This window comes from Cygnus olor, chromosome 1, assembly GCF_009769625.2.
Source record: "Cygnus olor isolate bCygOlo1 chromosome 1, bCygOlo1.pri.v2, whole genome shotgun sequence".
NCBI classification, from domain to species: domain Eukaryota; kingdom Metazoa; phylum Chordata; class Aves; order Anseriformes; family Anatidae; genus Cygnus; species Cygnus olor.
The window spans coordinates 119,402,476-119,415,156 of record NC_049169.1 but is presented as its reverse complement, the minus strand read 5'-3'; the positions used below and the strand labels follow the sequence as shown (position 1 = coordinate 119,415,156).

General features: G+C 45.3%; 1 protein-coding gene across 2 annotated transcripts in view; it reads left to right on the top strand.

Annotated features, from left to right (window-relative positions):
- Window positions 1–209: 209 nt before the first annotated feature.
- The window catches only part of TSPAN7 (tetraspanin 7), a 94,551-nt gene continuing 82,079 nt past the window's right edge, over window positions 210–12,681 (top strand). Inside the window, exon 1 of one of the 2 annotated variants that reach the window (XM_040530628.1) lies at window positions 210–435. In XM_040530628.1, coding sequence (XP_040386562.1) covers window positions 355–435 — 81 coding nt within the window. In that variant the 5' untranslated portion in view covers window positions 210–354. The remainder of the gene's footprint in view (window positions 436–12,681) is intronic. The other variant, XM_040530637.1, reaches the window with a different exon arrangement.

Here is a 12,681-nt window from a genome sequence, read left to right as displayed (position 1 = left end):
CTCAGCCCAAGAGCTGCCAAGGCGAGAGGTGTCCGGGAGGAGACCTGGGGGAGCCCTGCTCCCTCAGGTTCCGCACCGAGCTCTTCATCTCCCGCAGGGAAGCGGCGCCGGGAGACATTTTCTCCCTCAGGGGCAACTCCGGGGCCGGGGCCGTGTCTCGCCGCTCTCCCCCTGGCGGCGGCCGCGGGTGTGGCTGCGGTCGGCAGGCGTTGCGGCGAGCAGCCGCACGGCGGGGCGAGCCGAGCGCTGAGCTCACCTCCCGCTCCCTCCGCCTCCCCGCCCGCCTCCTCCCTCCCTTCTCCCTCCCTCCCTCCCTCCCTCCCGCGCCCAGCCTGCAGCCGGGATCTCAGTATTATGGCATCGAGGAGAATGGAGACCAAACCCGTGATAACGTGTCTGAAAACCCTCCTCATCATCTACTCCTTCGTCTTCTGGGTGAGTGCGGCGCGGCCGCGCGGCCGCCGCCCTCCCGTGCTCCTTCCTTCCCTTCCTCCCTCCGTGCCGAGCCGAGCACCCCCCCCGGCAGCCCCCACCTGCCCACCGCGCGGTGCCCCGGCCGCGTTTCCCCCCTTCTCGCCCCAGAGGAAAGTCGCCGGCCCCCGGCCTTACCCCGAGCCCCCCGGCGGTGTTTGCTGCCCCCCCCCCCCCCCCCCCCCCCCGGTGCCCACCCAGCGTTTCGTAACCCGTTATGGGGCCCCCCGCAGCCCGCCCCGGTGACCCAGATGCATTAATGGGGCGGCGGGGGTCGTGCGGGCAGCCCCGGCGGTGGGGGATGCTGGCGGCGTCCCGGCCTGTTACTCAGCACGTCGCCGGCACAAAGCTGGGGATTAAAAAGAGCTTTTAATGGGAACGCGGCGGCGGCGAAGGGGAATGGCCCCGCTGTGTGCCATTAGGGACCGGCAGCTGCGCATCACCGAGGAGCGAATTCGTGGCTTGCCAGCAAGGCAGGCTGGTTATCTCTGAGCATTTTTTAATGGCTCGGTGCTGGGGAAAGTGGCAGTGAAACGGGGTAACTCGGATCTTCATCATTCTGCTTAAAAATTTATTCCCAACAAAGCCTTGCTTGTGCATCGCCATAATACTTTATATCCTCTATGACTTGTCCGGTTTGACTCCATATGCTTTTGCAAACAAAAAACCCCCCAAACCAACCAAAAGTCATTCTGCTGAGCCATACTCACGGCAGGATCCTGCGCTGTAGACCCCCCTCTCCCCACACGCATTTAATACACCCACCCTTCTTTTTATAACACTTGTGGTAACCACGCAGTGCGATGACTGAAGTGGATAGGAAGCTGGGATCATCTGCTGGATTTTGGTGTTGACATCCTTGATGCCGGTCGCAGGTAGGCAGGTTGCTAAGTTTATGTACATACCACAAGGTGAGGATTCACCCCTTCACGCGCTCTGATCCCGGCGGCTCTATGAGAAGCCCCTCTTCTTCCAGCGACGACTGAGCAGCTGCAGGAACTCCGGTGAATTCGCGGTGTCTTTACAAATGACGTCTCTTTAAAAGTGACCGCTGTTATCCATTACACCCCGACTAAACGGAGGGCTTAAGTCGTCGTGCCCGTTGAGCCAGCACATTTCATGAAGGCTAATCTCATTAAAAAAGAGAGAACTGTACGGGGAGCCAAGCAGCTGGCTAAGGGCATTTGCGCTGCAGGCTGTGCTGATGCCAGGCCAGGTTGACAGCTGGGACTGCGCAGGGTAAATAACACAGCTGAGATCTGGTTTGGGCCACAGCAGTGAGCCTGTGCTGGTGGGATGCTCTAGTGCAAATCCCTTTCCTCTAAAGAGGCTGTCAGGCTCCCATGCATCCCAGTCTTCCCCAAGGGCATGGCCCACTAGTGGCTCTTGAGGCACTTAAAGCCTGATAGCTGTCAGTTTGTCTGTTTGTCTCCTTCCTCGACCCTGGAGAAGGAGGGGGAAAATGAACAGTTGGAGACAGAAACCTGCAAAAAAGAAGTGACTTTTTTTCCATCGTGCTCTGTGGTGCATCTGTTTTCCCAGGGCACCAACCTAGGGGAACCTACACGGATCTCAGTGGGAGAAGACAACAAAAGGCTTGGTAAAGATCGAGAGTAATTGACAGCAGACCCCAAGTCTTTGTCATGGGTCCCCCCTTTCAGCATGGCAGAACAAAAACTAATTCACAGTTTTGGCCCCTTTTTGGGGTTTGAATCGACCCACGTAATATAAATTGGAGCAGGCTCCACCTATTGCCAGGAGTCCAGCAGAAACATGGTGTTCTCTGACTGTATCCTCTTTTTCTTTTTACAAGTGAGTTTGGGAGCTGGGGGATGTGCAGCACTGTCTCAGTGCCCCTCAGTTATTTTCTGGGGGGCTCTTTTTATTCTCGCATGCTACTGGCTCCAGAGCCAGAGTAACTGAAACTTGGTCCCCATGAATTCTCAAAGCTGAAAATACAGGAAGGGTTCAACAAAAGGAGCTATGTTAAAATTTGATTTCTTGGATTTATCTAGATACTGGAAGCAAAACAAACCAGTGCTGCAAATGGCTGGTCTGTAGAATTTTTCACCGGACAGCTTCCCCATGTTTTTTGGGGAGGTTGTAAGCCAATTTCTGCAGGAGAAAGTCCCGTGTTGCTTAGCTGCGGTTCATATGGGTTTGGAGGAGCTCCCTGTTTTCTCTTGCTGGGGGATGGAGTCGCAGTATAACGCATGGAGGAGAGCGGTCCCGCGGCAGGGAGGTATGTGCGATGGGAGCCCTTCGGGTGTCTGGTTGGGTGGCTGTGGACTGTGGTGTGAGGGGACCAGGAGAGAAGGCTCCTCTTTGAATCCAGGGAGCTGCTTCGAAACGCCGGAAAGGAACTCTCTGCGTTGACATTGAGTATGAAAGAAGAAAATCTGTGTGCGCAGATTGTGCCTATCATGAGTGATAGTTTGTCAGGGTTAAATCTGAGCTGCGTTTTTCCTTCAATGGGTGAGATGTATGTCGCTGAAGGCTTTTAGTGGAGGCATTAAATGAGGCTTCGCTGACTACATGGGAGCTGCAGGGTAGTAATGAAGAGACGCAGCTTATTCATGTTTCGTACCGTGTAGCTTGTTCATTTCCAAATAGGTTTTATTTAACAGTGTTTGTTATTTTGATAGCCTTCTCTCCTCTCCCTCACCGTATTTCCCAACTTCTTTCTATAAACGTATCAACATGGTAGAAAAATTCCATAAACAGAGATAACAAGCTTTTTATGTCCTCGTATGTATTGTTATTCATAGTACACATTAAATGCCTAGGGTTACTGCTTTTGCTCCTTAAGGGACGTAGTAATAAAAATTCAACAGCCATTTTTTTCCTAATCAGAATGCTGTACCGAATGCATCTGGTTTGGAACCAGTAGATTAAAAAAGGCAGTAAAAACACTGCTTGCTTGTTAGCTTTTTTTTTTTCCTTTTGGGTATCATAAATTGCTTGCATAGAAATCTGAGATATCACCTGCCTTATTTTTACGGGAAGATGAATTTTGAGTTAGAATTCAAAGTGTATTTTCTATATGGGAACAAAATTTTTAAACCTTTTATTTATCTAGTTCTTAAGTGGACTGATGTCTTAAAATGTATGTATTCTTAGTGTGACATCGTAAAGGCTTTGGAATATATTTTGTTATCAGATTAACAGCCTGCCTCAGAGTGTTTTGAGAAGGAGCTTTAGGCGTGCATCCACTGGTCCTTAAAGTCATACCTCTGCAGAAAATGGTTTTCCTCTTGTACACAAATCTTATTGTTGTCCCAAACAGACCCCGTAGCAAGGTGATTAGCTTCTGATTTTAGGTCCTGTGAGACACTTGGCACTCAAATGAGTGCTTTGTTCATACTGTTCTGCTGGTATGGGGGATTCTTGAGGTTAATTAACACAATAAGAGCATGCAAGTAGAGTTTCCATTCAGATATTTTGCAAGGCGGTTCACTGATTTGAAGAGCATCTTCAGACCAAGATCAATGTTTGAGATACTAAATTGGGTTCTTAGAACTTGTTTTGCCCTTTGAAATGCGATAAAATTGAGATTAAGGTATCTATTTGCAAAACAGCAGTTTGGTTTTCCAAGTTCTAATTGATTAGAAAATGGACCTGTGAGTCCTTGTACCTCCCCATGGAGGTTAGCAGATCACAGGAGAGCCATGGACTGGAGTGTGGCAGGAGAGGCAAGTGTCCCTTGTTTGTGAGGCCACAGCCAGCGCTGTCATTTTATGATAGCTTGGAATTACTTGTTGTCATAGCATTAAACTTCCTGGTAGCCAGTTCCTCCAGCTGCCACAGGGATGCTACACCAGAAGATGGCCCTGTGAAGTAAAATGCTCTCAGTCCCGTGAGGAGGGATGCTCCCTGCTGTTACAGGGGCCCGGGGGATTCTATCTGGAAGAGCAGCCCCTGCATCTCCCTCTTCTCGCAGGCTTCCCAGAAAAGGAGGTCAGCAGCGGGGGCGTGGGAGCACCTTTGTCATTCCCTCCACATCCACCAGGGCTGGCAGCAGCCTGGGGCCATCTTCACCACTCCTTGTCAGCTTCTGGGGCTTCTCTGACACCGCTGCACTGACCCGATCCTCACACCGCAGTGGTTTGGAGGAGGTGGCATTCGCGTGTGGTTTTGAGAGCTCAAAGGCGTTTTGTGGGAAATGCCCGAGACAAAGATCAAGCGTGATGGCCTGCTCTGTAATGCGAATTTATGGCTGAATTGCTGACCCATCTTCAAATACAGCAGTTCAGACTGTTCATTATAATACGGCATTAACTTTGTGTGTCCCTTTGAGTTACTAGTGGCATTAATCATCTTTACTATGAATGTCCAGCTGGGTTATTAGAATTACCAGTTTTCTCCCCAGAGCTTCTTTTCAGTGCTTCTGCGTTGGTTTGTGCATGTATCCGGTCTTTTTAATCTCTCTCATCATGCTTATATTTTTTCTTTTATTTATTTTTTAATTGCTTGAAGAGTTATAAAGGAAATATTCTGGGAAATGTTTTAGCTTTCCCATGTAGTTTAGATTGTTGTGTCTTTTGGTGGTTCTGTTGACTGCAAAGCTGCTCTATTTTTGGAGAGAAATTTCATTTTTTGTACGTATTTATCTGAAGTCCAGGAAAATCACTCTTTCAAAAATGCACATTATCCGCAGGTTGATGGACTTGATGTGCTCTGTTGTTTGGGCACAAACCTAATGCAGTTGCCTCCCTAATTTGGTTGTTTCCCATTCCATTCACATAATGGCATACATGAAAGATTAAAGATAAAGGTGTTTTCTTGTGAGCACAGCCTAAGGTGATTTCTGTTGGTTAAATAAATAACTAGATTAAAAAAAAAAAAAAAAAAAAAAGGACTAGATGGTGTTTAGAAACATAGCTCCAGAATCAGCTTTCTAGGTTCCCTGTTGGGGTACTCATCCACCTTGTTTTAGCTTTGGGGTTTGGGGTGGGATTTTTTTCTTTTAATTAAAACTGTTGCATAAAAGCCCCTTAATTGCAGTCCAACCTGAGAGCCATGCCAGCATGACAACTCTGTTAAGTGAGAGTAAATAGAAAAGAAAAAGTTGTGACTTAGGCTTGGACTCTGCAAGAAGTTGTGCGGCTGCATCAGGAGGGGTGCTTTGGTGGTCCCCCACCGGCCCCTGGTGATGCCTGAGTGGGAGGGCTTTGGGAGGAGGTTGCTGGGCCTCCAGACCTAATGTCCTTCTTCTTGGCAGAGAATTGCTTTTCCAAGTCTAGTTGATTTTATTTGGGAGCAGATCCTTTGGTAAATCCACATAGTTTTTGCATTGCTGATGCCTGTTCATGCTCTGAAAATGTATGTGTGGTGCAAATTAGTGTTATAGGAAAAGCTAATTTAGGAGTGTAGTTGACTTTGCTGTTGGCTAAATGCTCCTTCTTCCCTTGCTGTCTGTGTAACTGATGCTGTCTTGATGAGCTACCTGCTACACCGTGATCCTGGTGTGTGTATCTGGACAGTCTCTAGTTTGGGGATGGTAACTGTTATGCATAACAGATCAGTTTGGACTGGTGAATAGGGATAGTGCTCGACTTGAAGTGTTTACATTATATTTCGGAAGACGTAGGGTGGATTCATAAACAAGCAGTGGCAGAAGTCCTTGCTCTTTTGCAGGTGACAGGGTAGGGGTGTTGTGGAGTACTGCTATCTGTGTAGCAAACACTTCTGCTGCTTACTGTTCGCTCCTGCTCTAAGCAAATGGCTGTATGGTCTAAATAGCTTCTATACAGATTCTAGGGAAGAGTACTCAGGAGGTTTTGTTGGTACTTTTTGGTCAAGAAAGCAATAGAGTCCTTTCTTTTTGGATGCTGGTTCATGCCAGACTTGCTTGTCAAGGAAATGGAGGCAATTATTGTAGATAAACCTAGGGAATTTAAAATGGATCCAAGAATCTGATTTGATCTCTCATTATGTGACTATTTATCAATTCCCTGTGCTGTCAGGGAAGTAAATTAGATTACCTGGTACTGTTAGTTGTCTTCATCCCTGGATTTTTATCATCGTTTCTTCTGTTGTTGCAACTGTCCTACAAATTTATGTGCAAATGAGTTAATAGATGAATATCTATAGAGGCTGTTTGTGCATGTAAGCTTGTAGAAACATCTCTTTCAGTCTTCCACGTGCTTTTAAGTCCAATGTGATTTGTTACAGAGATGCTAGCTTTACTGTAGTACTTACTGAATCTGTTCTTCATCCATTAAATCTGTGGGTGGAAATCTTGTTGACCTCAGTGCATTGAGAACCTCAAATGTTTAGAAGGATACTCCAGAGGAGACTGTAGGGAGCAGATGACAGGTACCATAAAGCCCTTTTTATTTGCGTAGTGCCATTTCTTTAGGCTTATCACTATTAATTAGTATTTAATCATGTCTCAGAGAACAAATCCTTCATATCTGTGGAGCAGGCCTCTTTCCTATTTTAGCTCTCGTTCACCATGGTGGGCAGATGGCTTGCATGTTCTGCAGAGAGTGTCTTTATAGCAGTTCTGGGTTACGAGAGCGAAGCATTTAAATTTCTGGTGTACTAAAGGGCCTGTGAAGCACAGTACGAAGCATGGCATGCTTGTGTCTTGCTGGATTATCGTTATTTCATAGCTGAACTGCTTCTTTGAGCTCTGGGAGTAGGCCATAGGACTTTTAGGAGCAGCAATAAAAGAACCCAAGAGATGCTGTTAATACGCTGTTAATATTAATTTTGCCGTATTTTCCCTGTAACATTTTGCAAGATGTTTTCCAGATGTTCTTCCATATATATAGTTCTGGGGACAGTACTAAAATCCTTAAAAGGAGCGAGTGCCCCCCCTTCCCTCCCCTTCCCCACGTTCCCCATCTCCCTGCCTTGCCATGCGGAGCTCAGGCAGTCACCGCTCCTTTGACATAATGAGGTGCAGGACTTAATTTGCAAAAGTCTGTGGATCTTGGGAGCAGACCTAAGGTGAAATTTGGTGTGTGTGCATGGTGTAGCAGAGGAGGATGAGAGGGGAGGAGAGGGTGAAACCCTGTGAATATCACAAGAAGAGGAGCCCCTACATTTCCCTAAAACTGAAAAGCGCAGAAGCAACCCCGATAATCCCCTGGGCTTGAATGCCTTTGGATAGAAACAGGCAGCTCACGTCTGCTGATGCCAGAGGATTGAAGTTATAGGTGAAACTAACAAGTTCCTCAGGAACTTGTTCCTGACCAGACTATAAGTACCGCATCAGAGGAAATAGTACATGGAAGCAGAAAACTTTGCTAAATTCCTACAGCAAGGTATGTTTACAGCTAATCCCCAGTACACTAGAAATTACTCTTATTGCAAGGACCTAAATACATTCCCTGCAACTGAAGTTTCAGCTTGATTGTGCTGATTTAATCCTTTGGTAGCTTTTGAAGACGTTTATTATTTGGACAGAGTTTCCAATGGGTTGGTCTCTGGCAGGGACTTTGAGGTGTTTAGAAGAATCCTTTCAGTATTTTTGGCAATGGAATATGAAAAAAAAAACAGTCATCTTTGTCATTTTTTATAAAAATAAATGGGAGCTGTATCAAAACTTGAAATCTTTGATGGAGGTAGTCCTCTCAGAGATGGAACCTGTCTGTGAAAAAAAGACCTAAAACCCCTCAAAATCTTCAAAGAAACAAGAAGTTCCAGAATATTCCAGATAACGTTGACATTTGTCTTTGGACCTAAACTTTAAACTTAGGCCACTTTTATAGGATCACCATTTGTCACGGGTTGTGTTAAATCAGTCCAACGAGGCAGAACCAAGGCTTGCCCTTTTGATGATGTGTGGAGTTCCTTTGCTTCAAAGTCATGGCCGGGGCTTGGGGCCCAAACCAGAGAGGGAAGTCCATAGCAGCCATGGGGAGCCTGCGCCTGCAGGCCTCACACAGTCTGCAGCGATGTATGCCAGGGATTTTGTGCATGTTTGAAGGACAGTGTGAAAGGTCAGATGCTCTACTCTGACCCCACCAAAGAAAATAGGAAGGACATTATACATACTTCATGGAAACAGGTGTGGAGGAACTCCAAAAGCTACGTGTGATTGAGGATTAGTGCAAATTTCCAGTATGGTGAAAGTGGGGGGAAGTATCCCATGCTTTCTGTTTTGTTCCCTAATAGTGCCTTGAACCACCACTGCATCAGAAGACAAAACACCAGAAATCTGTCAGGAAAATTGCGGCTTCTATTAGGGTGAGATACAAGAGGTTAAGATACAAGAATAGGTTAAGATATAAGAGAGGACACTTTCCACGCAAATAGTGGCAGAAGAAAAGATGGGCACTCAATCCTTCTGTATGCTATTCACTTCAACAGTACTTAACATCTAAATGGCTCTAATTAGGCTTGGAATTATAACATAATTAAGTGCATGTCACTTCTGTTTCCCTTTGAAAACAAACAAGAAACCAAAATACCAGTAAGTTAGCCTCAGTATGTTGAAGTTCAGCCTGATTTCTGCTTCTCAATGACGTGGTCATTTTTGCTGTTGCAGCTGCTCTGTGCTGCATGTGATAATTCCTGCTCTGTGGCGTGCATTGATTGCAGTGTGTGGTTACATTTACCTGTAAAATTTATGTCTGATAGGAACCCAGCAGCTGATATTACTGTCTGTTTAGAGGTGTTTTTTTACCTCCTCTCTGTTTACGATTAACTGATACTGTTTTTTAAGTCAGTTGATGCAGATGCAGTTTGCAGTTGCTAGCTAATGTTGAGATCAGCTTCCACGTTGTCTGGGACTGAGCTTCTCTTTCTTGTATGCTTTAGGAAAAGTTGCTGAGTTAAACTATGCAGGCAAAATGACGTAAAGGCTTAAATTGATCTCCCTTATCCCAGAGCAGCTTACAGACCATCTATGCCTCACCTGCAGACTTTCAGTCACATGCAAGTGCAGTTTAAAGACTCTTGAGGAAGGAATCAGGATCCCAGGATGCCGGGGAGCTGGCTATCAGGAGTGGTTCGGTATTGTTTCATGGAGCATAGAGGCCAAGCCCAAGTTTATTCCTTGCTCCCTGTTCTCATAAAGCAAGGAGTGATGCAGAGGGGTTGGATCAGGATGTACTGACAGAAGGTCACACCTTTCAAGAAGGAAAAAAATGTGGTTTGCAGGGGCGGCATTACTGAGTTATTTTTGTCCAGGTTGGTAAGATCAAGGCAGCGCACAGCCTCTCTAGGAGGCAGCAAGGCCTTATTGTGCTTGTTGGGCATGTGTGGCACCTCTGCGGTGCTCTAGGAGTGTTTGGGCAACCTCTTGCTGGTAGGTTGGTGTATGATGGTGCTTCTTTGCCTGCAGGCTTGTAGGTAAATACTTTCTTACGGGAAAATGTTCTTTTTCAAGTCTTTTCCCTTTGTTTCTGCTACTCCAAAGCAACGCTTTTGCTGTGCAGTGTGCATCCTTGGCTCTGCTGGCCAGGGCAGGCGTGTGAGATGGGATGAGATGGTCCCTTCCACAGCCCAGGGGTGAGCAAGCAGCCTTTGGACCTCAGCTGTACCACGGTGCTCGCCATCCTGAGGAGAGGCAAGCTGCAGGAGATGTGCCGGGCAAACGGAGTGTGGTCGTAAACGGAGTGTTGCATCCCACAATTATGTGTTGTTTTTTTCTCCGTTTTATTTTTTCAACTGAAACCAGCAACAAAAATAAAACCTCCCACTTCCATGAGTTTTGTGTTTTGTAGGCAACAGCTCCTTGCTTTCTTTCGTGAAATGTAGTTGTGCTTAAAATAGAAATGTCTGTGGGAGAGAGAGTTTTCAGCTGGTGAAATTGTCCAAAATGATATGGAAAAGTTGCCTCAGTTTCTGAGAGCTGGCATGATATACGTGCAGTACTTATGCAGAGAGACGTATGCTCTTGAGCTTAAAACACACTGGGTCCCTGTTGTACCGAAACCTGAGCATGTTGCTCCATAGCTATTTTTTAACAGAAGTATCAGATTTAAAGTATTCCCTCCCCCCTCAGTCACTGACCTCAGATTGCCAAGGGACCAGAAAGGATTCATCCCTGCACCCTGAAGGATATCCAGTATTAAAGTAAGGAGCTGGGCTGTTTCCTAGAACAGTGCAGTCCCAGAATGATCAAGAATGCAGCTGAGTTGCAACCACTGATTTGTTCTTTTAATTTCATGAAATGTTGGGCTTTGCTGTTTCATGCCTGGTGTTAGACCAAAATGACTTCCTATTTTTTTCCAGCACTGCTGAATGTATAAAATACATAATATGGCAGGCCTCTACATCTGAAGGATTTCAGGAAAAGTTTCAAAATTCTGTGCTGAATCTTTGCTCTTAGGCAAACATTCAAGCTGGTAATGACAGAAGAACCACCTCAATGAAGAGAAACAGACAGTTAACCTTTTTTCTTCTAGCACAATTCCTCATCAGGCCAGTTGTACACCCAAGCCAGAGTTTGGTTAGCAGTAACGTTTGCCTTCTGAAAGCATATTTGCTCTGTATCTGGTACTAGTGCTGTACTGCTAAGCAAAAGCATATGATGTGAAATGACATTTTAAGAATTAAATCAGCTGAGGTTGATGACTGTGTGGGTAGACAGAGGCTTGTCCATATGAAATGTATAAAATATCTTGCAAGGTCATCTTGCTCTGCTTAGAATCAGTGGGAACCATATATGAGCAGACTGTCCTAGGTGGTTAGCTGATTGTTTTTAAAACTCTCTCATGGTTAATATTCAGGTATGGAGAAACAGAATGTTCTTCTGACTTGGATACCACAGAGTTCCCATAACTCACTCCTGCTCCTTTTTATTTTGCCTCAAAATAAAGTGGGTAAATGTGATCTTAAACCTGCGGTGCCATTGGTACCTGCTCTGTTCCTAACTCAGACTATTTTGCCATATCTATGTAGTTTCTGAGGAACATAGAACTTCTCTGTCCTGCTGTCCATTGCTCGTGAGGATGACGTGGAAGTCACAAAGCCATGTAGAGAGAAGATAACATCACTCATTTAAAACAAAGGAGGCTCGTCAATTTAGTAGTTGTGGAATTAACACACCAAAGTTTGAAGATATTTATCCATAACATAGTCAGTGGTTTCTCAGTTTGTTGGGGCTTGTGATACTAAGGCCCATCTGCCAAAGCCAACCTTGATTAGTAAATTGCAGCAGACAGCCTGTGGCTTGTCATGGCTTCCCTCAAGGGTCAATGGCAGAATTAGAGTTGGGATTGGGAGGTTTTTATTACTCATTCTTGTGCTGGATATCAAAGCAGGATAAACCTTTTTTTTTTTTTTCCCTTTAACTGTCAAGATGGAAGACTTGTTACGTTACGTTCTACCTTAGGTCTCTAGGCTTGTTTTGTTTGCCCTTCGGTTTTGCAGCACAGCACCATTCTGCAGGAAGATTTGGGCTTCTCCAGGGTGGTGTTTCTACTGGAGCTTAGATGGACACCAAAGGAGGTAGAATTGTGTGTAAAATATTGCAACTTCAATAAAACCAAAGCCTAAACTGAAAAACACGAGAGCAAAATACTCAATCTGTAGATGTGTTGATGAGATAGTGTGCTGTGAGATCACGCATGAGTCAGCTGGTAGGTGAATAAATGCTGAGTATTATGACCAGAATCAGAGGGCATGGCAGAGTGCACGTTGTTTGGATTAAAATCAGAAAAAAAAAATGGAGCCTGGCTGCTCCTATTAGGTTAATAAGTTTTTTGTTTTTTTTTCTTGTCTGTTGTTGTGACAACATTGATGGTCATGCCTTATGGTTTTTTTTTTGGTTTTTTTTTTTACAATACTGTTGTTCTTAAGAGGCATTGGGTAATTACTTAGGGGAAAACTAAATCTTCAGATTCGATTTCCACTGGTAGTATGTGAAAAATAACAGTTGTTATGCCCATTTTATTGAAGGAGACACTGATGCACGTCAAGCAAGACGTCTAAGGAACAGTTTGGCAGTCAAACTGGGCACCGTTTTGAATCAGTTATTTTAAGCCCCTGACTGTAATCATTATTAATAGTAGGGCTCACTTTGACGTCGTACTTCAATTGCAGGAATAGCAAGTTGAAATAAAAATTGAATTTTCCCTGCTGTTAAGGTAGCTTGCAGAGTACAGGGAGTATTTCTGAGAAGTCTAATGAATAGTGCTCGTAGAAAGAAATTATTGGATGGAGCGGTTGGCTGTATCTGAGCCATGAAATGGCAGGCTGCGATGCTTCTTTATTCTGAAGCTGCATACACGATGCACTGCAAACAGCACA